This window comes from Trichoderma evansii, assembly GCF_050947405.1.
Source record: "Trichoderma evansii strain SZMC 28006 chromosome Unknown GGI43scaffold_3, whole genome shotgun sequence".
NCBI lineage: Eukaryota > Fungi > Ascomycota > Sordariomycetes > Hypocreales > Hypocreaceae > Trichoderma > Trichoderma evansii.
The window spans coordinates 687,941-715,040 of NW_028145203.1; the positions used below are offsets into that span (position 1 = coordinate 687,941).

The window sequence follows — 27,100 nt, forward strand, 5'->3', positions numbered from 1 at the left end:
CGAGAGAATGGATTTTTTATGTAGGCTAGCAATTTTTAGGTGGGTTTGCAGCAGTGAAGTTGAAGCTTGGAGGGGCAAATGGTCAGAAGCCACAGCAAAGCCATATAAGATCGAATAACGGGACGGCATATTTCCGCATGAAAATAAATCGAAAGATTTTTTCTTCTCTCGATATGATTATTTTACAAAATGAGAAAAAGCATGTTGGAGCGACAGCTGCCGTTTCACGTCTAATTGAAAATTCAAGGGTATCTCTATTTACAACTCCTAAGAAGTCTAATATATACAAGACAAAGGGTGGAAATCTATAGTTCGCCATGATTTGGCGTCTTGCTCGCCGATTTACGTGCTGCCGCCAACCTTGTTCGCAGCTCCTTGCTCCATGATCCCCTGTTCAACTTGACCATTCTCTCGACGTAATAATCCCAGCAGCCGTCATCCATGGCTGTCTTTGCCGTCTCACACACTGCTTTACTCGACGTCTGGCCCTTTGGCCATTGACCAAGCTGAGCGCCCATATCCTCGTCCAGGAAGGTATCCAGCACCAGCTGCCCGACCTTTCTCTGTGCTCCGGCCCATTCATTGCCTTCTGGGGCAAGGACACCCAGGAGTTGCTTCATACCGTCGTTTGCGAGGAAATCCTTCCTGATCTTTTCATCTTTGATGAGGCCATTGATGGCCGAGACTACAGCCTTGACTTTTCCGGGGGAATCACCGACGGAGGCAATGGGATAGTAGAAGAGATCGTGGGTGCGGGTGCCATCTTGAGGGCACGATTGCTCCATGAGCGGTTCCCAGATCTTGGACACTTCTTTCAGCGCTGAGGGATTGTTGGAAAGTGCACCAGCGAGAATAGCAGCCGCTTGTTGGCTTCGCGGAGTGACTCCTTTGGGGGTTTCGCCATCACGAGATCCCATCAAGCAAAACAGTGCCCTTACCACCTCTGAGTCTTCCGTAATCTTGAGTCCGTAGTAGATGTCGTGGGATAGCTCTTCTAGCCCTTCAAGACCATGGTCAAATTCTTCATCGCTTGGGATAACGCCGCTCTTGAGCATTTTAAACGTCTCTGCAAAGGCAATAGCCTCTACCTGTGCCTCTTCTCCTTGAGCCGGCTCCTTGACTTTGCCAATAGCATCGTATTTTGGTGCTCCCTTGGGCACTTGGACTGTTTCCGGCTGCTCCTGGTCGACAAGTACCACGGCTTGATCAATTGGTAGGCCTTCCAGATCAGGGTTCGTTTCATCAGGCACGTTGATCTTGGCCTCTTTGACTCCTGTCCAGATGTTCAAGCGAACATGGAGTCCACTCGGTAATTCTTGGTCATCACGGACTGTTTGGAACTCATCCGTCGGTTGAAAGACTCGAGGATAACATTCTTCGGGATTGGAAGTGTGGCAGATTAAATCCGAATTTTCTGACCCTGCCTGGGGCGAAGGTTGTGAATTTGATGCGGCAACCGGAGCCGCTATGAGAAGCAAGATACCCAGAACCAATGCAAAGATGATTGGTAATGATTTGCGTTTAGACCGAATGGAAGGCATTTTCGGCAATATTGTGAAAGAGAGAATATGTAATGCAACCTAGCTATGAGAGGATCTCTTGCTAAAAAGCTTTTCCACTTTGTCCTTTATGTGCCGTGGTAAGCTGATGAGTTGCAATTGCAGCTTGTCCCCTGTAGCTGGTAGTACTGCGACTGTAGCGACGCCAGACGCCTGAAAAAGTATGCAAAAAAGTTATGCTTTTGGAGAAGAAAGGGGGAAACGAGTTTACAATTCTATTTCATAAAAAAATGAATGAGTGATCTATAAATGAGTCAACGCTTGGAAAAGGACACTTAAGAAGATGGGTTAGGTGGACCTAAAAGATCTTGTAAGACGAGCAAAACTGTCACTGCCCAGAGGCGAAATCTGGCTTCTGAATCTTGGCGGTATCCAATTGGTGGAAAGCATGACTCAGCAGCCTACTCTAGAAACTCGAAGAAAATGGCTGTTGCCACTCACTAATAGTTTGGAGATTCTACCTACGTGTTATCACGAGCAGTGACAAGGCGCCAAATGGATTATGGTGGGGAGAAAAAAAAAACTGAAAAAGAGATGGATAAATTCAAAGTGTTGGCTATTGTCTGTTAAATGTCGTCACGTTTTCGGAAAGAAGATCCTGTTCCACCCATAGCTCAAAGGGGCTGGGAATGGCCTCGTGTCTCACATTCTACAATCACCTGCCGATGTACCCAATGTCAAACTACGAATGCAGAGAAAGCTGTGATGGCTGTGATGTTGTCGTTTCCGTCTTGAATTTACAGCAATGGCTGGTTCACAGTTACAGCTGATGGATATAAATCAAGTCTCTCACTCGGGAATCTTGAGAATATCTCGTCTTATACCTTACTGCAATATTTGTATCTCCCTGTATTTCGAGACTTCTTTTCCTCCCTAAAATAGAACAAAGGGCTTTTAAAGAATATCTTTCTAAAATGTTGTCTCTAATTTTGGTATTCTTTTACCTCTTGACCTGCTCAATATTCGGCGTACAAGCTATGCCAAAGGAAGCCCATTACCTTCGGCGACATGGGTACCTCTACTCTCGAATTCCAGTTCCCAGCCTACGCCTACCCCGATGGCCCAGGATGAACGAAGCGGTGCAGAATTCAAATAGCTGGTCAAACAGCCGACTTGAAGAAGGCTTAACATCTACAAATGCTTATGTTGCTGAAAACCACTTTCTAGAAGATGATACGGGATTATACAGTTTGTATGATGAGGTCGCGACTCCCTTCTAAGTACTCAGGTGCCTTAGTAGTGGAAAATCATATTGAGTGTTTTGTGTGATTATTGTCATTTGTTGGTTGAAATTTGGAATTCATATCACTATTTGCGAATTTTTATGCATGAAATACAGGGATATCTTTACTGAATAAAGACAAATATTAAGCTCAATGCGAAGCTTTGAGCTCCTTGCTTTGCAATACGATCTATCGCATGTGTGGCAAAGTCTGATATAACCAAGCCCAAGCAGTTGATATTCATACTGTGTTTCATTACCTAATGCGGCACCGGAACATTCCCGCAGGCGCAGAAACGCGACCAGTGCTTAGCCCCGAACTTATTAGAAATCCTCCTCGCAGCAGTCGTGAGACAGTTGCCGACTCAAATCATCGCACGGTCTAGCGCATCTCCCAGTCGCATAGCACAGCGCTGCGGTCCAATGTATTGAATGGGTCGGGTCCTGTTTTAATAGATCGATTTAGGTCACGCGTTCTCCTTTCCTCGAAGCTCTGCAACTGTTAAAAAGTAAAGCTTGTGTCACGAAACAGCTCTGATATAGGAAGAAAAAAGATCTCGGGGCCATTGGAGCGTCGATTTACCCTCGATTTACCCCTTCTCGTTCTTTTCGCCTTCGCTAGTACTGAATACGAGGAAGCTTACTTGAGCTACCCTCCCCAAATATTCGAGCTCGCTTGCGACCAGACGAGACCTCTCTGAATGCTATTCTAGAGATCGCGATCCTCCCACCTCTCGCGCAGCGCACTACTCTCTTTTTCACTACCGGCGCACGCGCACGCACATCAGCACTTATAAGAACTCCGACAAGATGCCATCCCCACGACGAATGCGCCTCCTCATGGTGGCGGTGGTAATCACAGTCGTCTTCGTCCTCTTCTACAGCTCTGGCATGGAGTCCGAAGCCGATGTCAGCCTCAAGGGCTTCTACGAGAAAACAAAGGACGCCATGGAGCGAGGGACAGCACGTGGGCAACCGGTAATCAATTCCAAGACGGGAGAGAAGGCGGGCCATATCCCAGCCGACAAGGACGGCGACGGCGATATTGACAACGACGACAAGGTGGCCGCACAGGAGCTTCAGGAGCGGCTGAAGGCTGTTGCGCAGGAGGCAAAGGACAAGGCCAATGAGAAGAGCCCCAAGCCCGATACGCCCAGCAAGATTATTGGAGTGGGAAGCTCGGCTGAGGGACAGGCAAAGAACGGCCAGGTCAAGGTCGGCGGTGGTGACATTGGGGAGAGAGTCAAGTCTGAGGCGACGAGAGAGGAGACAAAGGAAGAGCACGAAGCCGAAGTCGAGATTAACAGCATCTTGAAGAAGTCACCTGGTGAGCAGCTATCCTGCGCTGTATTTGTGTAATACCTCTGATTGCTAACTTGTGCGTGCGCCCGTCTAGTCATCATCTTCTCCAAGACCTACTGCCCATATTCGAAGCGAGCCAAGGGCATCCTCCTCGAAAAGTACGCCATTACCCCCGAACCTTATGTCGTCGAGATTGACGAGCACCCGCTTGGCCCCCATCTTCAAGACTACCTCCAGAAGAAGACGGGCCGCAGAACTGTGCCAAACATTTTGGTTAATGGGGTTAGCATTGGCGGCTCCGACGATATTGTTGCGCTGGACAATGAGGACAAGCTCGTAGCCAAGTTCCGCGATCTAGGCCAGGCACGCGTGGAAATCTCCGAGCGTTTTACTACTGGCGCGCATCAGTAAGGATGCGAACCAGTAATAGGACAAGGCGTTTCCTTCATTTTTCCGTCTTTGGTCTCTTGCTTGGCTTGGACCAAAGCTGAGAGTCTGCGGCTGCGGCTAAATTATTTGCCTTTGGTAGGCATTGGGATTTGATAATACATATGCATCGAGACTGTTCTGGGGTAAGCCGACAGGGCCCTAGAACAGTCGGCGTGGCCATAATGCAGATTGTCAAGTACGCATAACTGGAGTTCCTGGCGTTTTACAACCGTGTATGAGTACGGGTAATATTTGTTATCACGATACACCATTCCACGGCAGGGTATGGGATGCAAATTTGAAGTGTTTATTTATTTACTTGCTTACCTATATTTAAGGAGGGAAAAGATGGGAACGGTGGAGGCAAGCCCGGGTCAAGGTTGTTGGCTGAGAGTTCAGTTGTTTAATTTAAACTCTGTAATATATATTCAACAGCTTAGTTCAAAATCGGCCACATGGACTTGCACTCGGCACATGAAACTCGAGATAAGCCGTACCTAGGTAAGGATATACGGCTTCGTCCCTAGATAGCGTGATATCTTGCATCTACTAGTGAAGCATCATGGCGGTTAATATAGGAAAGGGCAAACAAAGCATCAGCGTGCCTTGTCTTCCTACAGCGCCTGCCGCAGTCTTGAGTGAGTTCAGTTTTCTTAAATCGCGCACCAATTCTTTTTTTTCTCTCTTCTTTCTTTCCTTCTTCTTCTTCTCTTCTTCTTTAATTCGCATCGTCCATGCCTCCCAGCAACCACAATGGCAGCAGCATCAATCCAGCCTCAGACCTGGGGGGTGAAGCCCAAGCCGAGACGACACCGCTGACCATTCTCTTACCTATTTACCCAGACAAGCCCAGTCGCTGGCGCCTGTCCGCCAAAACGCCACGAAGCCCGCTACAGCGCGGTCTCGTTCTAGCCCCGCCGGCGCTATCTGTTATCAACCAGCACGAAAATGGTCCCCCACTAAATGCAGGGATCCGCTGCAGCACTTCATGTTCGAGGCGCATGAATGGACGGAGCCGTTGCGTTTATCAACGGCTGGGGCTAGGTCAGGTTCATCTTGTTTAGCTGCCGGATCCTCCAGGTGGCAGCGGTAGCAGCAGGAGCAGCGGATCTGAGGACAGGGTGCTGCAAGTATGACGGAAGGGCCAATATCTTGGACGAGTTTACGAATACGCCAATCATCATGGGCTAGATGCGATTGCAAGAGAGCGCCGGCAAGATGGACGGTCAGGAGGACGGCAGCGAGCGTGCTGGCCAGGCAAGATGCGGCATCGTGTCTCGTGTGTACCCCATACAAGTAGCACATGGGCGAGCGTGCAGAATGGAGAATGGAGAAGAAAAAAAGCGTGGGGATGGCCGGTAAGCCGCCTGCTGGCTGCTTCGACAGCTGAAGCCATGCCCAAAGCAGACCCGGCCCAGACTAGGATTTGAGACCACAGTGACCACACCATCAACCGCGAGCTGAGCCTACAAGTGCGTACGAGTATTATCTATTTATCTCTCGTCCTCTAGCCTGCTCTTAGTCGGTAGCAGGCAGTTGGGCATCTCAGCGGAATAAGAAGAGCCTGGGCGCGCCACCCCCTCACATTTTCCTCCCTTTCCTTCTCTACAATTGCCTGTCAATCCAATCCACTGCCACAGCCGGGCTTGAAACCCATTCATCATTTTTCAGCGCTTCTTGGGCATTTCAGTTTTGCTAGTATCTGGAGAATTTCTTTGCAAAAGGTCCCCGTTTAGCGCCGCACAAGTGGCCATAAAGCATCTGCCTCTGATCGTTTTCGATCCTGACACACTCCACGGCACTATTCCGTACGCTGTACTTGTTCGGTCAAGAGACGGTGGCTCACCGACCGGCGCTCTCGTTCCGAGTCGCATCATCAAGCTGCAACCTTGCGTCAATCGGCTTCGCTACAGCCTATTCGCCCCTTGAGGAAATACTACGCATCGCATCCTACGCGGTTTATATTGCCTACTCTCGCTCATACGCTTGTATACGCGCATAGACACACCCTCACATACACAATGTCTGACGCTCCCTCCAATACCACCTCTGCCTTGCGGCGTCCCTCCACCAGCTCCGAGACATCCTCCCTCTCCTCGGCTTCAACCGCCTACACTACGTACTCTTATACCAAGGAGAGCCAGCCGCTCATCGACATCCACGAGAGAAAAGTAAAGAGGGGCCTGCGCCAGAAGGCTCGCGACATGGTGCACGACATGGGCAACCCACCCACAGCGCGACAAGATGCCAAGGATGGCAAAGAGACGCTCCATCATGCTCCGTTGGGCGGCATGATAGGCGAACCCATGGCGAGGCCAGGCAAGATTTAGATGGACATGTCTTGGGGCTGGCTGGTAATATCTTTCTGTCTATCCATTGGCTAGGCTGGGGACTTTGCCGTTGCAGTGCAGCGCTATACGTGGGACAAAAAAAAATTTATGATGGAAATGAAATTTAAAAAACGGTCTCGGCGTTTTGTTCTTGTCTCCGATGGTTCATTCGGTTTTCTTTTTTTTTTCTTTTATGTATTTCTTGAAAACTCTAGTTAGTGAGCGCTTTGGCTATTTTTATCCTCTTTTTCTTGGTTCTCCCTTTGAAATAACAAAAGCAATCTGAATGGACATGAGACGCTTGGCTTTAAATGGATTCACATGCAGTAATGAGATGTTTAAAGTGGGATGAAACGCCTCAGTAGATATATCTGGCTATCCATCCATCCATCTGTACTTCTTCTGATCTCAAGTGCCCATAAACGTAGCAGTTGTATCTGTAATGTAACCAAGATAAAAAGAAAAAGGGGAGGAAAAATAAATAAATCCCCGAATGATTGTCCGAATCCCACAACCGTAAATAGTTTGCCCCCCTCCGAAAACACGCATGCGTAATCCAGCGCCGCGATTCTATAAACCCCAAATATACCCAAGTAAAGAGCCTTCCCAGATATATCGCCTGGTGCCCAGTTTAACGTACCGCCGTTAACCCCTCTGGTAAAAATAAAAATACAGTTGATGAATCCAAGCTTCTTCCCAAACGCCACGGGTTTGCCGCAAAGTCCCCCGAAAATTTAACCTTTGATAATGTCCTGTGTATTTGCTGTTTGCTGTCTGATCAAGCTCCTGGAGCGCTCTCGTTCCTTCTTTTTCGTATTGTAGTTTGTGTGATAGATGGGAGATTTGTGATTATAACAATGGGGACTTTGCCTCTCAGTTTACATGATCAGGGAATGTCACCGTGTCCTCGTTCATGGCGGTACCGGAATATTGGTTTCGCCTGTCATAAAGTGTTCAATGGCATCAACACCAACTTGCCTGCAAAGATTGTTAGCCCCCAGAAACCTTAAGAATCGATACAGAATATCAAATAGGAAAGGAAGGAAGAGGCAATTTGCAATAAAAGTTTCAGGGCAACTCACGTCGTCAGCATCAGCCTCGTAAACTCATCCATGTCGTCCGGCCGAGCATACATCCAAAACTCCTTGAAGCTCATGTCTGTGACGCAGTACTGCGGCTTCTCCCGCCAAGCGCGGAAGAATTCTACCGATGAGGTGGCTTCCCACAGATGCCGCGAGGCCGTGAAGCTGTGGCCGTCTTCCCAGAACTCTGCAGGGGCTGTTATTTAACCGTAATCGTTAATTTACGAACTTACACGCAAGACTTAAATAGGATTACGAACCTTCTTCTGACTTGAGGACGTAGACGAGACACATTATGGCAAAGGACATCATGATTGTCCGCCTTGTGCATTCTACCATGATCCAGCTCTAAAGAAAAGGGAATAAAAGTTAGTATTCGGGTCAAAAGAACGGCCAAGGTTGTTTCTCAAACTCACCTCCCAGCTCTTTGGCGGCTTATCTCTCAGCATATACGCTGACGCTGGCAAGCCCTCTTCCAGCTCATTCTTGACCGCTACCAGGTCCTTTACCCACGCTAGAAACACGCTCATCTCCCTTTCTGCTGCCGCTCTCATGCCCAAATCGCCATCAAAGATGCGCATCGAGTTCAACATCAAAAGCGCCTGCACTCTCGCTAGCCGATCCGCATGCGTGGTCGCTCTCTCGCCGTCGCGGTGGACTTCGCGCACGGCGTCCAGCAACACCTTGAGCGTCCAGCCTTTCGTCTGTGGGGTTTGCGTAGAGTATGCCGTAGCAGCGGAAAATGCTGTCAAGATTGTCTTGGGTAGCTGTGAGGACCAGAGGCGAGGGTGCATAAAGGGCGCCTCACGACGCTGAGCGAATCCCCTGTACATGTCGGCAGTGGACTTGACGATGAACCCGATCTTGCTGCGGGGGTCATGGACCTGGCAGACGTCGGCTGGAATACACTGATCCTCGTTTTGGAGAATAGAAAGATCACGAATGGGCTGTTGCTGTTGTAGCTGTTGCGGCTGCGTCGATTGCGATGGCTGTTCTGCCAGCAGCGTTGGCGCGATAGGAACTGGGGGGAGATCCATCTTTCCACTGTCTCCAAAACCGCTCAGATCCCACAGGCCACCATCGCCGGTGCCGTTCCCATTCATCAGGTCGACAATGGAGAAACCCAGATCTGCGTGAGCGTGATGTGAATGAGGGTCGCATCCGAGCCCCATTCCCGCGTCCTGCTGGAGGCTCTCTGGGCTGGTGTTTGTGCCGGTTGTGGTGCTGAGGCTCTCGATATCAAAGCTCATGTCGAATTCGGGGGGCATCTCTGGTGTGGTGCAGCTACCCTCAACAGTTGATACTGAGGCGCACGAGGGCATCGTTGTCGCGGTGGAGGTACCCGATGGTGACTGTTGCTGCTGCTGGAGTTGCTGCTGCTGCTGTGACTGTTGCTGTTGCTGTTGCTGCGCAGGTTGACGCTGGTAGACGCAATCGAGTCCCTTGGCCGCACATCGAGTGCATCGTGGCGTGCGCTTATCGCAGCGTCGCTTGCCGCGGACACAGGCATTGCAGCTCTTCTGGCGCGAGGCCGCAGAGCCACCATCAGCGCTGATGCGATCCATCTTGCGCAGGCCCGAGCCGATGCTGCTCAGCGAGCTGGTATCCGTACCGCCAGTAAAAGAATCCATTGACCAGGGAGGGGAAGAGGCGAAAAAGTAGCTGTGCTGATGCTGCTGCTGTTGCTGTTGCTGTTGCTCGCTATCAAGCGAAATCATAGGTAGACGGCACTAACAATCTCCGCGCTATGCCAGCAAGCGACTAGAGACCAATTGTGCAGAGCAAATCAATAATGATAAAGATTCAAAAGAAGAGAATAAGACGATAAGATGATTGTAATAAGAGAAAATCAGGCGAGCGAGTAGCTGTTTCGAGAAGAAGAATGATGGAAGGAGTTAGGGAAACAGATATCGCCGGCGGGACGATAAGATGTAAGAGACGCCTTAGTCGCGGAAACTTTAATGCTGCGGCTCGCTCATTCGGCAGCGCTACCCTTTTTAGTTGGTAGCTGGCAATAAGAGAAAATCGAGAAGAAATTTTCCCAAAAATCGGCAGATGCAAAAATGAGAAAAAGAAGAGGAAAGGAAAGGAAACTCGCCAATCCACTTGCACTCCAAAGAGACTGACTCTATGCCATTATGCTACTTACAAAGATAGATAAAGCTAAAACAAGGGTCCTGTTCGGCGTGTGTCAACGTAAATCTCCGGGTGACTGAAAACCAGACGACTCCGGACCCGAAAAGCCCAAGTCCGCAACTCCGCCAACGCCAGCTCCGCAACTCCGCCGCACTTTCAATCCAAGCCTCGTTTGATGTTCGATTCCGGGGAGGCTTAGAGGGCAGGCAGAGACGGGCCGCGATCCGGAACTTTTTTTTTTTTGCTGACGGCATTTTACTAAGGACGGCTAGAAAGAAAAAGGAGTCAAAATCAGAATTTCTCTTGCAACAATAGTTGTGAAGCATCTGCGCTAATACGTGTCTCGCAGGTACGAAGTCAGATAGCGTGGACGTTTAGTTGCAATACTCTCTCTCACACTCACTCACTCACTCACTCTCTCTCGCACACACCACACTTTGCTCTACGTAATCTCTCTAGCGTTTACATCCTTTTATTGAGTGACGCGCCTTGCGGATTTTGAGAAAATGGACACAGAAATTAATATTGCCAACATTCGATTCTTCCGATTTACGAGTCAATCGATCCAATACATTTGCAGCTAATGAATCACCAGACAGCCATTAGCCAAAACCACACCCGCATTTTATCAAAATCTCGGCATCAGTCACCATCAGTCACCATGGCCTATTACATCACGGTAGATATCGAAAAGGGTCTTCGAATGAAAGGTTTCGAATCATCTCAGTTGCATAAAATCGACATACAGTGACCTAGCCAGCAACATGCCTTTTTGTTGCTTTCGCATTTGCCACCGGAACGCAAAGTACCATGTTGCCATTACATCTGATCGAATGGCGTGCCTCCCAATTCCCCCCAAGCTTTCTTAGCAAATGGGTATATACCACTATCGTGGCCCTCGCGTCTTTGGAATCAAAGCATCTCTCTCCCTTTTATATAAAAACCTTGAGCATACCTCCCCAATTCTCCTTTCCCCCCTTCCACCAATTCCTGGTAGCCCGGCTGGGATTAGCTTTTGATTATCCACTGCCATATACGGCGAAACTCAAAGACAAATAAACGCCTCCCTGACCAGATCGAATCTGGTACAAAAACCACACAATAATCCAGTGGTCTTTATGACAAAAATTGAAAAAGAAAAGAAGAAAAACAAAATGCCAGGCCAAAGAAAGCGCGGCCTTTATGGCTACTTTTGAGAAAAAGCTGCCAATCTCTGCCGCAATGATACAACCGCCTCCAAGATGAAAATCTAGAAGGCATTAACAAATCAAAGGAAGAAGCGAAAAGAAAATCAAAGTTCTAATAACACAGATCAAAGCCAAAGCTTCAAATGTCGATCAGCAGAAGATATAACCTTTTTTGATGATTTTTCTTTCCATCCGGTATCCGTGGTTTCATCTAGTCGCAGAGTGACTATACCGTTTAAATCGTGTGTCTTCTCTGCACATGTTCATTCAATCATGTGAGTACGGTGAAAAGCATGGAAAGCGTAGATGATCGTGACTGGCGCAACCAACAGGGCCATCAAAAGCGTCTTTGCTAGTAACGCTCTGGTCGGTATCCGTTGGATCGCGGCGCCTCGTACTGCACACCTGTCATGGAGTCAGGGCCATTCGGGATACTGTTGCTGATAGACCGGAGAGGTGGCAGCTCAGTCCGAGGAGCACTCGCATAGGGATCAGACGAGTAAGTAGGCTGGCCAATGGGCGCAGACTGGCGATTCAGCTCTCCCACAAGTTGAGAATTCTCTATTCGCAATCCCGACACCTCTCGCCGCAGCATATCGTTCTCGGCTATCACTGTGTTGTAGTGAGACTGGAGTGCTCGAACGTGTTCACTCTGTCTTTGATGCTCCGCAATGGCTAGTAGCAGCGTGTTAGTTTATGCAAACTCATGCGAAAGGGGAGGCTTCAAAGAAATATTCACCTTTTGTAAGAATCTCCCACTTGGACGCCTTTGAGCCGCGTTCCTGCGGCATCAAATCGCGTAACTGATCAAATAGCTCTTTCATCTCGGTTCTTCGCTTCCGTTCAGCCAGCTTGTGGCTTACTCTAAGCTCAGGGGTTCGACTATAGGGCTGTGATCCCGTTGCTCCGTTATTCTCCTCAGCTTGAAGATCGGCAAGCTGCTTATGCTGCATGCTGTGGTGGTGCACAGGCGGGAACTCGGATGAGTTCATGCGGGAAAACTCAGCCCCTTCTTCAAGTCTGCGTTGGCCCGGCGGCAGTCGGGACTCGGTGGTAAACTGGCTGCTTGCAATAGACTCCGTGATGCTGCTGCGGCGAGATACATCGTACGAAGATTGATTATTGGCTCTAAGATCGTCCTCCGGGAAAGCCCATGCCTGACCCTTAGTCGGCTCGGCAGCACGGGCGATATGGCTAGTCGTAGGTCCAGTAATTGTAGGGGCAGTCCTAACCACCTTTGTTGGCTCTGGGTTTCGCTCAGCACTAGGCTGGTAGCCATTTGAAATTCTATGGTGGGCAAGAGCCTCCAGACCGGGCCTGGGGTTCCGCTGCGCATGAAGTGTGTTTTGGATGGACGACGAAGATTGATTGTTGCTCGTGTACGGAGAGCCTCCCAGGCGCATATCACTAAGGCCCTGGTTGATTCTGCTGTCCACGCTTTCACGTCGGCTGGCCGCATTGAGCCCTTCTCCCAGCATTGCCCCTGAAACGCTGGCTGTGTCCAGAGAGGTTGGTCGGTCGAATCTTCGCTGGTCGGCGCCGTTGGTAACAATGGCAACGTTATTGGGAGAAACCATCGAAGCCACGCTCATGTTGCTGGCAGAGGGGGAAACAACGGATTGGGGCACCATATTGGTGGCTACGGGGGAGGGCGTCTTGTCAACTGAAGAATAACCAGATCCGGCAGGGCTGAGTCCAGTAACCGTGAAAGATGCTGCTGACGTATCTATTCAGCAAACGGTGAGCAAAACAAGGGAGGGAAGCATTCTGAAATTTCAAACAAGTAGACTTACGCTTGCTAGAGTTGTCGTGGGTAGAATAAAATCCAGAGTCGCGAAGCTGAGGAGCGGCCGCGGTATGAGAAGGTGCTCGATCGTCTCTGTTCAGGATGTTGGTGAGGCCGGCTGACTTGGTGGGCAGCGTTCGCTGCTGTACTTGCGCTTCCATCCTAGCCATACGATGCGATAGAGGCTATCGCGAAGTCAGGCGTGCAAGGGAGGAAACGTGAATATCGCCAGCAACTCGGAAACGAGATTCAAGGCGAAAGGAAGATCGGCCGCGCCGGCTCGAGTGAGTGACTGTGCGGGTCTGATCACAGAGGATGCTGTGCCGTACGATGGAGTCGATGAGAAGACCAATGTTCGGTTCCTCACGGTGGTAGACAAACACGGGTAGAGAATTGGCGAGAGTGCGGGTTCCTTTGGCAAGCGAGCGCGAAGCGAAACTCTCGTTCAGGAAGAAGCGCGAGCAACACTCAGCAAACTCGAAGGGGGCGAGAAGCGGTTGTCGCTAACCATGGAGTTTGGTACTGAATAGCAGAAAAGAGAATAGACTTATGCAGTAGACGTTCTAGAGGGGTATAAAATAAAAGGTTGACTTGAATGCTGGTGGAAGAGAAGAAGATGAAGAAGAGGGCAAGGTTGGGACGTGAGATTTAGAATTGGTTTTTTGGGGGAGGGGATCGAAAGAAAAGCCTGGATAGGTAGGCGAGGAATTGTCAGTGTAGGGGCAAGGCTAGAGGAGCTCTGGTACTAAACTCGCAGGGCCTCAGGGAGTGGGAAGTACCTGTACCTAGAAGTATACTACTATACTAACAAGAGAGGAGCTTCGAGACCGTAGGTACCTTTTTTTCAGAGCCACATGCAGATTATATGTTAGTAGAACAGCCACGAGCGCATTGCAATTAGCAAGAACGATACTTTTGCATCCACACAGACACAGCACGGGGGAAACGGGGGAATTGGGGACTGGGCCTAGCAAAAGTCTTGACTGGGATCCAGGGACATCCACAGCGGGTACCTTGTACGAGTGCGTGCAACGACGGAGCAAGCAGGCCAGGGCAGAATAGGCCTGCAACTACTTGCGGTGCTACTACCAGTAGCAGGAGGTGCGGCGTACATCGTGCCTTGGCCCCAAGACTGCCCGGGGTAGCAGTACTTGGCCTGTCTGTACCGCCTCCGAGGATGATATGATATTCGTGGTGCTACAAAACTACAACTTCAACTACCAGCGGCAGCCGTACTGCGGCGCCATCTCACAGAGATCAAAGCCCATCCAACATTGATGCTCTGCCCACAGGACTGGGGTTGCTACCTACCTTGGCGTCCACTGTGCTGTAGCACAACTTAAGATATGTGGGCGCGGGCGACTACTGCCACCACAGAAAAACAGGCTTGAGGCTAATAACACCGAAAAATATCGGGAGGAGGGGAGCCACAAAGACACACAGACCACAGATGGATGTGCCAGCTGGTTCTTTGGGGAAGCCAAAATCAAAGGCATGGCGCACCTTCGATACTGCTGTACAGGGAAGTATGGAGTACGGCCACTCGACTGGCTCTCTCGTGCTACTCCAGACTGAGAGTGGTAGTCAATGCAAACAAATGCAGGCAACCAGGGACTAGCAGCTGCAACTACGAGCAGCAACTCGTGCGCACAGGAGCCATCCATACCTGAATAGTACAAGTACGAGCGTGGTCGTTCTACTTTAGTTCGAATAGCGGCTGCGATTTTATACACACGCCCTCTAGTCTCTGATATCCCTGCCCCCAGAGTGGTACCCTACTTGTCTACCCTACGTGTAGTATTCGTGCCTGTGCTTGTGCCCGTGCTTGTACATGCTCGAAGGGCCTTCCTTGTTCTTCCTGTGGGCTGACACGGATATGTATTCTCTTTGAATCATCACCGGGAGCTTGTTGTTGTACTCAGTGCCCTCTAGATCGGGCAGCAGCACAGCAACTGATGGTGAGCCTGGAAGGGGGTGCATTTTGTTGCGACGGCAAACCCTCGAGGTCCGTTGCCAGTTCGCGGTGCTTCCGGGAAGGCTGCTGCTTGCGGGAGGATTGGATTTCAAGCAGAGCCTGCCCGTGGCTGGACTGTAGGGCCGCTTGATGGGTCACTGCAAGGCGCCTCGTCGTGGTGAGGGGTCCAGGCCAATGTGCTGTGCCTTTTAGCAATAACTTGTACTTCCGGCAAAGGGGGAGACCGTGGCCAGACTGTGGCATAAAAGCATAATGTAAGTGGTGGCGCGCTACCTGGCGCTCACAATACTATTAGGGCTCTATTGAACCACGAGCTGAAAGCCTTGCGTCTCCCTTGTAACCCTCGGCCACCGCCATGGAGCCACGGTCACATCTCTGCTCGCTGCCAGTGGCTAAACGGGCTTAGAAACGGCAGCATGGCGGTCAGTGGCTTGAACAGGATCCTTGAGTTCCACCTGTAGGCTCTACCACACGCCAGATTCGACATCGTCCCATGTCAAGCCGTAGGGCTAAGTTCCCCGATAGAATGCACCTCCGTCCGTGTCTATCTATGGTAGCACTAGGCTCGATGCATCTCCGGCGCACGAGGGTTTTGCACAGGCACAAATAATCCGTGCATGTGAAGAGGATTGGCCCGGCTGCGGACGAACTTGTGCCATGTGTGAGGACCTTTTTCTCTGCACGCGGCGTCGCACTGATTGCCGCCAAGGTCGCTAAATGCCATGTAACGCCCTGTTTCTTGCGTCTCTTGCCAATGACGGAGCCTCTCGTTCGCTCTCAGGAGTGCGGAGGCTAGTCAGAACTGAGCGGCATGTATGGGGTATTGCTCCGTACTTGTACTCGATTGCCACTGCCAGCTGCAAAACACGTGTTTAATGCCAGTGCCTTGAGTTCCGTTGAGGATCAAATACGGGACGTGGATCGGGTTGACGGGGGTCTGGCTATAATCGCCGATGGGTGGGCAGCAGACAGAACTAGCAACCGTAAGTTACATCTGCGACACGTTTCGCCCTGGACGGCACTTGGGCTTGGAGCAAGGCAAAAAGGGCCAGCTCCACTCCAAAAAAAGAAAAAAATTGCCATCCTTCGTGCTAAATCGTACTAGCAGCTTTCAAGGCAATGCAAAGCCAAGCCAAGCCATCGACACGAATTAAGCAGATAGTATCATATCCGTATCAGGAGAGAGGCGTCAAGCAAGCGAGAGTCTCTTTGATGCCACGCGCGGAAGAGGCGCCATCTACTCGTTGTAAGTGTCTATGCATTCATTTGCCGACAAATCTGATAGAGATAACGTGGAGTCACCGAAAAGAGTGTTTGCCTGAGGCATGGATACAGGTACTTTGCTTTGTACTCTACTAAATCACCCTGGCCAAAAATTCGTACCTCTACTCCCCACAGTACCTGCAATTGTACTGTAGCGTCTTCCATTTGGCAGGTGCTCAAGTCACCTCTTGATTCTGCCATTTGCTTGACTTCATCTTGTCTCATCACTGAGCACTACGTGAACTTGGGCATACTCTACTTTGTCTCTCCGCTTTCATATCCATGCCATTATCAGGGGAGAAAAGGCTACTTCCGTCCAATTCCTAGTGATTTCAATCCGTCTCCATGTTTACGGGGAGATGAGGAATCACAAGGCAGTTCTAAAGAGCCCGTCAGCTACCTAGGCACAACGGGCATAGAGATTGCCATCCGCTTTTCAATTAATGCTGCACAGCACCGTTCCACCAATATTTAGTTGGAGCCCATGAAAGCAAAGAGAAGAGAGCGAGTACGTCTGTCGACTGTATTCGGTACCAGCCAAGCGCCTGCTCTCCCGGCTTCATCACATGGAAAAAGCTAGCAGTACCAGTACCACTACTCGGTAGCACTACTAACAAATAGTCCAACTATCTATCTTCTAAGGATCTGCTATTGATTTTCTCTATAGTACAAACAGAAAAGGGGGACAACCAAAGGAAGCTACATAGGAAGCGAACAACAGAAAACGTAATCCAGAAATTTGTCGCTACTCGCATACCAGCCAGCTATTGGCACGCCCCTTAGGCATCCAGACCGTTGTGCGGGCGCAAACACGTTCCTTACCCGTCAAACTGCGAGAACGTGATTTCAATGCCAGTGGCAAATCCGTTTTGCATGCACCAGAATGAGCCCTACAATGCAGAATCGGAATGGACACCGACGCCAAAAACAGAACTGTCTATCTTTGGTTAAACGTGCGACGAACGTGCCCACAGGTACGCGATGACGGCATAAATTGCCCAGTACAGCCTGAAAGCTACCAGTAGTCCGCAGACTTCGCAGTGTTGCTACCAAATGCTATTACTGTACTGTTTTGCCAGTACTGCGACGACTTCGTGCAAATACACACCATACAAGACCGCAAGGGACCCTGCAATGTCCGTTGTGACGGTCTTTACAGCCATTTCAACGCTATCTTGCATAGCCCATACTGTAGCTTGGTCGCGCTCTCAGCAACCAAATTTGGACAAGAAGGGGTGGAAAACCCGCCGGATTGATTGGCCAGATTGCCAGGATGACAGCCCTTGGGGCAAACCGAGCCAGGGCTCCTCGTGCCGCTGTGGATGGGATTGACTTGGTGTGTCCACAGGTCCACTGCAGGGTGCATATGCGCGATCTTCCGCCGCCACGTGAGACTCGTTCGGCCGCCGCTCTAATTGGGCGTGAGGGATATCGGCCATATTACGTCGGGGCCGGAGATAGCGAACTTTGGGGGATAGTTACGCTGACCAAAAGGCAAAATGGGGCATCTCGGTGGTTTATCGAAGCCAGCTTCAACGTGCCACAGGATCGTCAAATATCACCACAACTCGATGCTGACACATTGGCCCCAAGTAGTATATGCATACTGGTACACGTACACCACACATGCTTGCAGTTAGCACAAGTTCGTATCTACGCATTAAAACATAAGCAATGCAAGTCATCCAGACGAAGAAACCAAGGCAGCACAGTAAGGGGACAGAACTGCCCTGATGGTTTCGTTTCAACGCCGACGATTTAGCACCAGAAGAACTAGAGGCCCGCTGGAATGTTCTTAGATGCTTACGCTGCCCCCTCTGAGTGGTGCTAGTAATAACGCTCCGTACCAGAAAAACGGAAAGGGAATGCATACGGGCCTCCAAGTGATAAAACGGCGCGCCTCTCGGCGATTCGTCCACAGCATAGCGGCGCTTATGGGGTGGCAGAAGCTTAATAACTATGGAGCTGTGTGCCACACCATGCCAACAAGTGTCAAAAAACCTCGTGGCTCGGCAGTCTAGCATGCCCTGCACGACTTACTCAGGCACGCCGCACTATCGTCTTTCGGCTCAGCCGGTGTGATTATCGTTAAACGTCGGCCGAACCGTAGCCTTCAACACAGCCCAGCCTTACAATCAGAAGCGGGCTCGCAAGGGGTGGAAAAATTCGGAAAGAAAAAATATTGAGTGCCTCGGCCGTGGTGATGATCAAGATGGTCGGAATGGACCGAGGGCAGAGCAAGAGCTTGTCCAACCCTCTTATTCAAAATACTGTACACTCCGTGCTTCAAGAGCTTGAGGTAAGCAGGGTTGCCTATGCCTTGCCGTCTAACTCTCCTTTTGCTTTACACGTACCTCTTCTTCCTGTTCATGGCCCGTGCAGATGCAGTTACATTTTATTCAAATCCCAAGGTCCACTCGATAGCTTGTCAAACCCAGTCCCCGCTTGGGGAGCGTGTGTGCATCGCTAGAAGGGGGTACCTTGTAAGTTTGCTGGCGTTTCTATCGCTTCATCCTATGCCAGTATCGTGCCTCACAGCCTAGGACATGTTACCACTCTGTTGACAGTATGGCGATTCTCATTCTCAATCAACGCGGCTACGAGGGCAAGAGGGCATATGCAGCGCCTCTCCAGTCATAAGCTAGTGACAGTTTAATATCAAGCATCTATTTTATAGGACCAAGTGCTATTTCATACAGGTCATTCCAACAAGCCACAGAGCTGGGGTGATTAGGTGTCAGCAAGTACGCCTTTCCCATGGACTCTTTGCCTGTGCAAGCAGCCTGGGGCTGATCTGACAAGATTTTACTTTTACCCGTATGATTTTCGAATGTCTTGTGCAACGGTGCTGTGGCGAGCATACTGGTGCGCGTATGGAGAATCCAGACGCAGAAGCCATCGGAGGCTCCCCACGTGGTATTCATCCACAACCCACACCCCTTGCTGAGACACTTGGATATGATGTGCGCGAGCCAAAAAGCAGTCCCTCCAAACTAACTGGCAAATGATGAGCGGCGACTGTGATCTGGCTATACCTGGATAAAACGTACAGAGAACTGACGGTTCCAATCGACCATTCTAAGAATAAGCGAATTCGACAGGGTTGACAACCTAGGCGGCCAGCCGCGTCGAAGCATTGATGGACCAGAGTCGATGATAGCCATAACTACCGGTTTAGCACTAACAATTTACGACCAACAGGATATAGGTATATAACCTTCTCTTTTGTTGGAAATTACAAGTCAAACTCGGCATATGCCAATGCTAGTACATGTACTGTACACGACCTTACCCCATAGCTACAATCGATGTACATGCATCGCAGTTGTTCATCCAATGGCTTTTGCTGTTGGCAAAGGTGAGGGGCACTAACACTAACTTGTTGAGGATGAGATGAGTATGCATACTTGTATAGGTAGGTAGGTATGCTTCATGGATTAGCTGTATTACCAACCATTCGAAAAATCGGTGAGCACATTTCTCGATGGGCGTCGCCCTTAAACTTTACATCTCACGCATTGCGCCGAGGCGGTGATAATAGCGGGTGTCTAGTCTACGGAGGAGCTGTTCGCTTAGACGGGACTCTGTACGCCTCGCCGTCATCTCAAATGTTGGCAGCAGCGATTTAATTCCACGTGAGATCGTATGCAGGAGGCATCTGAAACAAGATGAGGCCGAGTACTTGTTATGAAGAATCCGAATGTGCCCTGAAAGGTCAATTTATCACAAAGAACAATAGAGCAGCAAGAGACGCTGCCGAAGTTTACCATGTCAATGCGGCCTTGCAACCTTGCGCTTGCCTGTCAACTCCCTAGAGCTACAGTAGCACTACGAAGTACTATGTTGAATATTGATTCGATTAGCGCTAACAGCTTGATATCCACTGCGCAATGAGTTACCATCTTGCTCATAAGCTCCGTAATCTGGAACTTTTTCACAAAAGTCGCCTATGGCTATTCCTGTTGAGAGACCTGCATGCAGAGTACGGAGTACCTCCCATAACGATCTCATGTACTCAGATCTCCGTACAAGTACGTGGCAGTACTTAACGAATGCGAGATTTATGGAGCTATCTTGGTGCTCTTGCTGCATGAATTTCCCATCCAGATTGGGAAACTAGAAGATCGATGGTTGGTATGCGGGAGCGCTGCACTCTGACCGCAAAAGCAACTCCGAAAGCGATGCTCCTGTGCACTAGCAAAGGGGTGGTCTGTCAATCCATGCGCTGTTCTGCCTCTCTACAAGTGCCTAGTATGGGTAACGCTCGTATTAGCTCTGAGCTGCGGGTGCCCTCCTGTGATCGTGTCTAGCCCTCGGCCATTTGCCGAGCACAGAAGCCCACTGGCCAAAGTGGCTCCCAGCAGATCCAAGACCTTGCCGGCGTGTTCATCCCATGTTTTGCCTCGTGCTCAATCTCAAGGCCGCGTACCCGCTTGTTTGTGTTTCGACAAAGCCAAGATACAATTGTGGAGAGCCGCATTTTCATACCGCTACTAGCACTGCTACTCCGGAGCTTATATCTTGCTACACAGGGTTATGAGTGCAGGGGAGGTGTAAACGCCTCAACCAAATACTCCAGATGTCGCCGCGGGCTTTGGCATAGAGTTCATCCGTGGCAATAAGGCTAAAGAGTATGTATAGGCCGAATCGAAGCTTCACGACATCGGCAGCGTCGGCTCAACTTGCATCTTAGATACTCATATGGATGTAAAAAAGGGTCAATTGCTCCCGCACCATCCTCATGTCACTATCCTGGCTGAGAAAGGGACGCAGCAGACCCTGTAGCTTATCAACATCACGTCCTGCAGCGCCACGTTGTCTGGTTCAGTTTGTTTTCTTCTACCAGGGAATCGAAAATAACCTTGCATCGTTGCCTCGTGCTGCAAAGTCCAAAGCAGTCTCGCTGCCAGTACATGGAGTACCAGTGCTTCGTAACAGTCCTGAGAATGGCAAAATATACACGGACGCATGCGTTCATCTCTTGATACTACCTATGTAACACTATACTTCCGATCATAGTAATCCTAAATAACTCAGCAGATGCTTCTCAGCCACCATACAATATACAGGTATAGCGACAAACCACCTACCTGTCTTGATATCAGGGTATATACTAGTAACTACGAGCTATGAGCCACAAGACAAAGGGACCAGTGCAACCAGGCTTGCGGCTGGATTAACATGCTCAACTCTGTTCTCATTGGCCACCGTAACCTTTCGTGCAACACGCCACATATAAGCACAACTCGAGACATTTGAGGGCGAAGGCCACGCTGGGTGCCAACTCTCTAGTATTCCACGCCAGGAATCAGCAGCGTGGTCGGAACTGGTTGGGTGTCTCAAAGGAGTGCATGATCGCACGTTTGGCTGACACCCACCGTCTGTAATGCATTTTACTTCTTAAATGGTAGGCAACGTCTTACATGTGGCATTCCCACGCAAAAACACAAGGAATAACGGTGCGGCAAGAGCCAGTCTATTTCTGCCTTGTATACCTCTCAGGAAATAAAGGACAGTTCATGAAATACGCTTGCTAACATATTAGCTAGTGATTTGCTTAAGAAACGGCTGCAATGAGCAGGTATGATATATTGCTTCCTCGGTGTTCTCCAGTGTATATACCAGAACTTCGCCAAAAGAGGAAGACCTTCGATGCGGATCCTTTTTTCAACTTTGTACCAAGCGAGCTTCGATCTAAGAGGCAGAGAAAACTCAAATCAGCCAGGTTGGCTCGTGCACTAGGCCACCGTCTGATAGATGATCGACCGGCTCCGATAATTCTAAAGAGTTAATTTGGAGGGTTCATGCCACTCAGATGTGCCAAGAGCTTGGACACTTGCTGGCTGCCGGGGATGTGTGTTTGCTATCCCCAAAAGCAGGGACGCCATTTCCGCCCCTCTCAGCTGCGTTGCACGAAGAACAAGGGTTGCTTTTTATTTTCCCCCTCCCCTTTTGCCACCCAGCCAGCCGCTCGCTCTAGCGAGAGCTCCCTGTGGTCGACGGTGTCCTATCATCATCGCAAGTGCCCCTGCCATGCAGGCACAGAGCTGTCACCAGACTTTGGAACCGAAATTTGGATAATATTGCACGTTGGTGCGGTGTGGCGTGGCGTACACACACATACCTGAGAGAGTGTGACGATATCAAACAAAAACAGCTCCCCGGTCCGAGGAATAGGAAAGGGCCGGAGATCCTGGTACGCCATGGCTCGCATGCCTCCAGGCGCCCTTTGCTCTGACGGTGGTGCCGCTTCGCCGCGCCTCATGGAACACAGGAATATTCTGGTTTGATGGTACGCGGACAGAAAATTAGCGATCTGCGTCCTGTATGGCGTTCTACTTTATGTAATATTTGGTAGCCGAGAAGAAGGGATATTTCATCTTGCGTCAGAAATGATGAAATGAATGTCCCGCTGTACAAGTACGCAGCTCCAAGGTATTTGTCATTACGAAAGATGTCTGATGAACAGTATAGACATACGCTTTCGTTACTACATATCCTTTATCCCAGAGAGAGGGAATGTCCCAACTTCATGCCACACGTTTTCGTCGTTTCGGGGGGGTTCAGTTAACGGCCGCATGTTTTGAATGTCTTAACTGGCAAAGGACGTGAATAATTTTGAGACTCTGTGCAGAGCCAAAGGGAAGCAAAAACGCTTGATTTGCTACTGCTAATAGCTGTACCAGCCGTGAAGTCTCAGAAGCGATTCTGTCTAGAATACACCCCGTCCTGCTGGCTCATGTTATGGGTCTATGGTGTTGGCTGTTGGTCGCCCTCTCTCTCATATCTTTCGGTCCAGACTGCTGGTGGCTGAAGTCAAAAGGAGAAATTGAAAAATTATTAATTGCTACATGATAATGGGGGACGCCAATCTTAATTCTAGACCCTCCATGTGGCTCCCGTCGCTAAACACCAGCCTTCCCGTGCTTGAGGTTTCATGGGAGTAGTGGGAAATATCTCTCTACATATGGAAACTCTTTCCGTACATGCTGCAAGGTGAGACTTGTGGCTGAGACAGTGCGAAATAAGTTATATCCATAGGTACCACTTATATGATGGATCTAACAAATGTCTCTGCCCCTAATCAAGCTTTAATGTAGCTACAATAGCACATTGAATGCGTATAAAGTATTAAGGAGTAAGTGGATTGGAAGCAAAAAGAGTTGAACGGGATTCATTACCAGTGTTTGGGTAAGCCAGAATAGCAAACATCATGTTAACCTTCCTTCCTGAAAAGAAAGAGCATTCTAGATAAAGCGCCCATCATACATAAGGATGTGAGAATATACAGATTGTGGAATATTTCTCGACGAATCTCAATATCTATTTCATCTTAAAATACCGCGCACGATAAATGCTGCTTTGTAAATCCACTTGTTGCCTCTCTCCTTTGATCAGAAAGTTAAGTTTGTTGGTGAAGAATGTCCTCCACCGTGCCTGCACATACACCGTTATGCCATCTGGACCGAAGATGACACTCTTTATATCTGAACGGGGAAGCTCCTCCACCTGGCCTTTGCTATTATTTCCAACGCGGTGATCAACTGGAGAAAAGCCTTTCAAGTACGTATCCACCACCGCCTGGCCAGAGATGAATCTCCCACATGACATGTTCAAGGCGTAGATGTCTAGATCTGTGGCGATGAGGAACGTGCGCTGGCCAGGAACAAGAGTTAAATCATGCGGTGCGCTCCATTCCTTCGCATAGCTATGATAATCGCTATTATTCCACTCGGTAAACGTTTTGATAGCATCCGGTATATGCCATTGGGACACTGGCTCTTGCTGCAGAGGTTGGCCGCTTGATGAACTTGATTGGTAGAAATAGCCGTTGATAAGTCCCGTGGCAGTACGCGCTTCGTCGATAGAAGAGTTTGTTCCTGCTGCCCACAGTACCTGAGTTTTCTTCTCCCATACTAGAGCATGGATATCTGGTAATTGCGTGATGCGTTGAATTGGAGTGGGGTTGGGTGAGAGCCCCAGGCTCATATTGTATATCACAATGCCATCACTTTGGCTCTGTCCAGAGGTAGCGATTGCAAGGAGATTGTCTGGCAACAACTCTAGGGAATGAGAGCTTCCTAGCAGCGAACTATCGCCACAAACCCCCCACACGACTCTTTTGTCACTCTCGGGATCATCAGGCATATATTTGACAGCAATAATTGCGTCGCCATATATAGCAGCAATAAGGCTACCATCTTCGGACTGTTTAGCCTCTGTTCTGGTGGTGGCCTTACGGGAGACACAATCGTGTAGTTGATCTGGCAAGTTCCCCTTCAGATCGTGTTTAGCATTCCAACTCCATACAGTCTTTCCACTGGGTTCAAGAACTTTAATTTCAAGCTGTGATGTGCCATCTGTTAAAACATTGGCGAGGATTCCACCAAAGGCGGCCTCCTCAGTCTGTTTTATCCTCTCTATAGTGGTTCTCCCTTGGTTTGGGTGATTGAGGGTGGAGAGACTTGTGCCGTATATATTCTGTGCTAACATACATACAGCGTATATTTTGCCGGACAAGTGCTTAATTTCGGTACGCCAATGGAAATGCGTTGGATTGCTGGAATAGATGATTGATTTTGAGATAGACTATGGCCACAAGGCTGGAGAAAAAATAAGCTGGCAGTAGATGCAGTTAGTAAGATGAAGCAGATATTAAGGAGAATATCTATAATATCATTTTCACTGCATCTCGTATATGCACTGAAATAATGCAGGGATACTCTTAAGATCTAAGACAATTCTAGATGGCTCTAGACAGCTGTCGATCCTAATCTAATGATGAAAAAGTCATGTCTGCCAACACAACGATCAAGCCGTGCGGGACTTATACGACTCACTGTAGTTCATTGAGTCCCTTGCTCAAAAATACGTTCAATTCATGGCGCCCTTTTAAGATAGCTTAACAAGTAAGTTGCTAATGCTGTATCATCGATACGAAGCACAGTATTTGCTGCAAGATCAAGTACCTTTATCCATGTATCCAATGATAGCATTATCTGTTGAATCCCCCTATACTGTTCACCAATATAGACCTAGAATTTGAGAGGTGTCACTTGTGAATTCTATCCATACTAGTCATGTAAATAACTGGCTTCGTCGCACACGAATCTTGCCCATCACTTCCACACCGCTACTCTTTTATACACTAATACTGCGTTGATGTCTTGAAGAATCTCTTAGACTTATGAAACCATGGCGTATTCTTGAAACTCAACGAAAGTAGAGTTTCAGGTAAGATTCGAGGAAGGGAGGGGAATGATATAGACGAATACAGTATAATATTTCTAGTAATACGTACACTGGACTTACCTAAGTATAAGATGATGGGCCGTAAGCAAGAACGGCCAATGGAGTCAGACTTGTCTTATTTTATTGTTTATTACTCCTTGGTATTAACAATAGAGTTAGCCTAGTCTTAACTCATCGTATAGTACTCTATAGCTTTTGCGAGACGTGGTCAGTCCGATCCTATATACCTAAAGCTTACATATATCGTGACAGGTATATCGCTTGTACCTCGTCCTCATCGTAAGAGAAAGCCTATGAGTCAATTTATGATGTCGTTCAATCTGTCCCAAATGGTTTATATCCCGTAGATGTAGGACACAGAAAGCTGGCATAATCATTATTCCGTTTCTCTTCCGTAATTTACGTCGGTGATTTATACAGATTTACATATTTTTGTCTACTACATCTTCAAGACTTTATGAATATAGTCAGCGAATATTGAAGAGGGTGGAAAGATCAGGAATCCATATGGATTAAGAGTATCATGGCATAAGTCATACATCTACCCAAGGCACCAATGCACACTTCCAGCTCACTTAATAGATATACGCGCCTAAGTCTATTGTAGCAGTCGTCCTCTCCGCACCTCTTCTTGCTAACTCACAAGATTCGTTATAGTGAGCTACTGAGAGCAGATGTATTAATAATACAGCGCGGCGCTAGATTGAGATTCTTTTTAAGACATCTCAGCACGTCGTCTCACAATTCTCTTTATCCCACCTTCGTCGACAGCCCAACAAAAGTATACAGGTTATTTAACGTTGATATACTAACTTCATCACAGATACGGCGACTCCATTCCCAAGCTCGCGCTTAGATTATAGATTCAACATTTAATAAAGTAACCTTTGGAGTAAGGTAATGAATGCAGCAGGCCACGCGCACAATAAGGCGATGAAATAAGTATAACCCATAGCCACGTATACATTATAGCGTGGCCTATATATTGCCCATGATGTAATCTCTTGTTAACCGAGACATATATTACTCATAGTTTATAGTCAGAGAGTAATATCAATTGCATCCCTTGCATAGATGTCCTTGTTGCAAGACATACGGCTCGGACAGAGCGAGATAGGAAGCGGCCATCATTGAGCTTACTAGAGCAGAGAATGCAATGCACAATTATAAAAAACAAAGCTCATTGCATCAAAATATAGACAAACATCAATCTAATTTTCCTCCAACTAAACCATTTACACCAATACAAAATCTTTATTGATCGATTTCTCTTACACGCTTTTTAATATAACCCGGGTTTATATTATTCAGCCACCATGGTCACCTTGTTTGTTATTTCTGCTATGATCTCCACTGTGCTTGGCGCTACCTGTCGTAAGGGTGCACGTTATTGCAGACATACCCTTCTGAAAATGGGTAAGTAACTGCATATATTATCTGTACTCCTATATTATAAGACTTACAAAATATGGGATATTCGGACAATGATCTTACGAACGCTTATATAAAAGCCAATGCCGAAGCCAATGTCGACGATATAACTAATGAGCTCAAAAAACAGTCTAGATTCTTTTGCA

At 48.6% G+C, this 27,100-nt stretch overlaps 10 protein-coding genes across 10 annotated transcripts; 3 read left to right on the forward strand and 7 right to left on the reverse strand.

Annotated features, from left to right (window-relative positions):
- Nucleotides 1-217: 217 nt before the first annotated feature.
- On the reverse strand, nucleotides 218-2,014 carry GGI43DRAFT_239636 (uncharacterized protein). The gene has a single exon (XM_083200666.1). It carries the CDS (start codon nucleotides 1,539-1,541, stop codon nucleotides 306-308), a length of 1,236 nt encoding a protein of 411 aa, XP_083063932.1. The 5' UTR covers nucleotides 1,542-2,014; the 3' UTR covers nucleotides 218-305.
- A 9-nt stretch (nucleotides 2,015-2,023) lies between these two features.
- On the forward strand, nucleotides 2,024-2,942 carry GGI43DRAFT_395674 (uncharacterized protein). Its single transcript, XM_083204890.1, has one exon. It carries the CDS (start codon nucleotides 2,474-2,476, stop codon nucleotides 2,777-2,779), a length of 306 nt encoding a protein of 101 aa, XP_083063933.1. The 5' UTR covers nucleotides 2,024-2,473; the 3' UTR covers nucleotides 2,780-2,942.
- Nucleotides 2,943-3,047: 105 nt separating this feature from the next.
- Nucleotides 3,048-4,993, forward strand: GGI43DRAFT_395675 (thioredoxin-like protein). The gene is made up of 2 exons (XM_083204891.1): nucleotides 3,048-4,108; nucleotides 4,178-4,993. The coding sequence occupies exons 1-2, from the start codon at nucleotides 3,592-3,594 to the stop codon at nucleotides 4,492-4,494; spliced, it is 834 nt and encodes a 277-aa protein (XP_083063934.1). The 5' UTR covers nucleotides 3,048-3,591; the 3' UTR covers nucleotides 4,495-4,993.
- A 1,182-nt stretch (nucleotides 4,994-6,175) lies between these two features.
- On the forward strand, nucleotides 6,176-7,016 carry GGI43DRAFT_239687 (uncharacterized protein). Its single transcript, XM_083200668.1, has one exon. The coding sequence runs from the start codon at nucleotides 6,534-6,536 to the stop codon at nucleotides 6,840-6,842; it is 309 nt and encodes a 102-aa protein (XP_083063935.1). The 5' UTR covers nucleotides 6,176-6,533; the 3' UTR covers nucleotides 6,843-7,016.
- Nucleotides 7,017-7,753: 737 nt separating this feature from the next.
- On the reverse strand, nucleotides 7,754-9,489 carry GGI43DRAFT_420752 (Zn(II)2Cys6 transcription factor domain-containing protein; the record flags this gene model as incomplete). Its single annotated transcript, XM_083207855.1, has 4 exons — nucleotides 7,754-7,820; nucleotides 7,925-8,120; nucleotides 8,185-8,272; nucleotides 8,341-9,489. 4 exons carry the CDS (start codon nucleotides 9,487-9,489, stop codon nucleotides 7,754-7,756), a joined length of 1,500 nt encoding a protein of 499 aa, XP_083063936.1.
- Nucleotides 9,490-11,359: 1,870 nt separating this feature from the next.
- Nucleotides 11,360-13,510, reverse strand: GGI43DRAFT_239766 (uncharacterized protein). Its single transcript, XM_083200669.1, has 3 exons — nucleotides 13,041-13,510; nucleotides 11,987-12,973; nucleotides 11,360-11,922 (listed from the first exon to the last, which is right to left on the reverse strand). The coding sequence occupies exons 1-3, from the start codon at nucleotides 13,201-13,203 to the stop codon at nucleotides 11,600-11,602; spliced, it is 1,473 nt and encodes a 490-aa protein (XP_083063937.1). The 5' UTR covers nucleotides 13,204-13,510; the 3' UTR covers nucleotides 11,360-11,599.
- A 661-nt stretch (nucleotides 13,511-14,171) lies between these two features.
- On the reverse strand, nucleotides 14,172-15,146 carry GGI43DRAFT_395685 (uncharacterized protein). Its single transcript, XM_083204892.1, has one exon. It carries the CDS (start codon nucleotides 14,695-14,697, stop codon nucleotides 14,341-14,343), a length of 357 nt encoding a protein of 118 aa, XP_083063938.1. The 5' UTR covers nucleotides 14,698-15,146; the 3' UTR covers nucleotides 14,172-14,340.
- A 2,557-nt stretch (nucleotides 15,147-17,703) lies between these two features.
- Nucleotides 17,704-18,384, reverse strand: GGI43DRAFT_239855 (uncharacterized protein). Its single transcript, XM_083200670.1, has one exon. It carries the CDS (start codon nucleotides 18,293-18,295, stop codon nucleotides 17,804-17,806), a length of 492 nt encoding a protein of 163 aa, XP_083063939.1. The 5' UTR covers nucleotides 18,296-18,384; the 3' UTR covers nucleotides 17,704-17,803.
- Nucleotides 18,385-19,999: 1,615 nt separating this feature from the next.
- GGI43DRAFT_239883 (uncharacterized protein) lies at nucleotides 20,000-20,470 on the reverse strand. Its single transcript, XM_083200671.1, has one exon. It carries the CDS (start codon nucleotides 20,361-20,363, stop codon nucleotides 20,100-20,102), a length of 264 nt encoding a protein of 87 aa, XP_083063940.1. The 5' UTR covers nucleotides 20,364-20,470; the 3' UTR covers nucleotides 20,000-20,099.
- Nucleotides 20,471-23,226: 2,756 nt separating this feature from the next.
- GGI43DRAFT_431076 (uncharacterized protein) lies at nucleotides 23,227-24,894 on the reverse strand. Its single transcript, XM_083209372.1, has one exon. It carries the CDS (start codon nucleotides 24,762-24,764, stop codon nucleotides 23,595-23,597), a length of 1,170 nt encoding a protein of 389 aa, XP_083063941.1. The 5' UTR covers nucleotides 24,765-24,894; the 3' UTR covers nucleotides 23,227-23,594.
- Between the last annotated feature and the right edge of the window lie 2,206 nt (nucleotides 24,895-27,100).

What these genes read in the sequence shown, in the direction of transcription:
- GGI43DRAFT_395685 (XM_083204892.1), bottom strand. Translation starts at nt 14,697, where the DNA reads ATGGATGGCTCCTGTGCGCACGAGTTGCTGCTCGTAGTTGCAGCTGCT.
- GGI43DRAFT_239687 (XM_083200668.1), top strand. Translation starts at nt 6,534, where the DNA reads ATGTCTGACGCTCCCTCCAATACCACCTCTGCCTTGCGGCGTCCCTCC.
- GGI43DRAFT_239636 (XM_083200666.1), bottom strand. Translation starts at nt 1,541, where the DNA reads ATGCCTTCCATTCGGTCTAAACGCAAATCATTACCAATCATCTTTGCA.
- GGI43DRAFT_395674 (XM_083204890.1), top strand. Translation starts at nt 2,474, where the DNA reads ATGTTGTCTCTAATTTTGGTATTCTTTTACCTCTTGACCTGCTCAATA.
- GGI43DRAFT_239855 (XM_083200670.1), bottom strand. Translation starts at nt 18,295, where the DNA reads ATGCTAGACTGCCGAGCCACGAGGTTTTTTGACACTTGTTGGCATGGT.
- GGI43DRAFT_431076 (XM_083209372.1), bottom strand. Translation starts at nt 24,764, where the DNA reads ATGTTAGCACAGAATATATACGGCACAAGTCTCTCCACCCTCAATCAC.
- GGI43DRAFT_395675 (XM_083204891.1), top strand. Translation starts at nt 3,592, where the DNA reads ATGCCATCCCCACGACGAATGCGCCTCCTCATGGTGGCGGTGGTAATC. An exon ending in CATCTTGAAGAAGTCACCTG is followed by an intron (nt 4,109 to 4,177) that starts GTGAGCAGCTAT and finishes GCGCCCGTCTAG; the next exon opens with TCATCATCTTCTCCAAGACC.
- GGI43DRAFT_239883 (XM_083200671.1), bottom strand. Translation starts at nt 20,363, where the DNA reads ATGCAGCAAGAGCACCAAGATAGCTCCATAAATCTCGCATTCGTTAAG.
- GGI43DRAFT_239766 (XM_083200669.1), bottom strand. Translation starts at nt 13,203, where the DNA reads ATGGCTAGGATGGAAGCGCAAGTACAGCAGCGAACGCTGCCCACCAAG. An exon ending in CCACGACAACTCTAGCAAGC is followed by an intron (nt 12,974 to 13,040) that starts GTAAGTCTACTT and finishes TTTGCTGAATAG; the next exon opens with ATACGTCAGCAGCATCTTTC. An exon ending in GTGGGAGATTCTTACAAAAG is followed by an intron (nt 11,923 to 11,986) that starts GTGAATATTTCT and finishes CGCTGCTACTAG; the next exon opens with CCATTGCGGAGCATCAAAGA.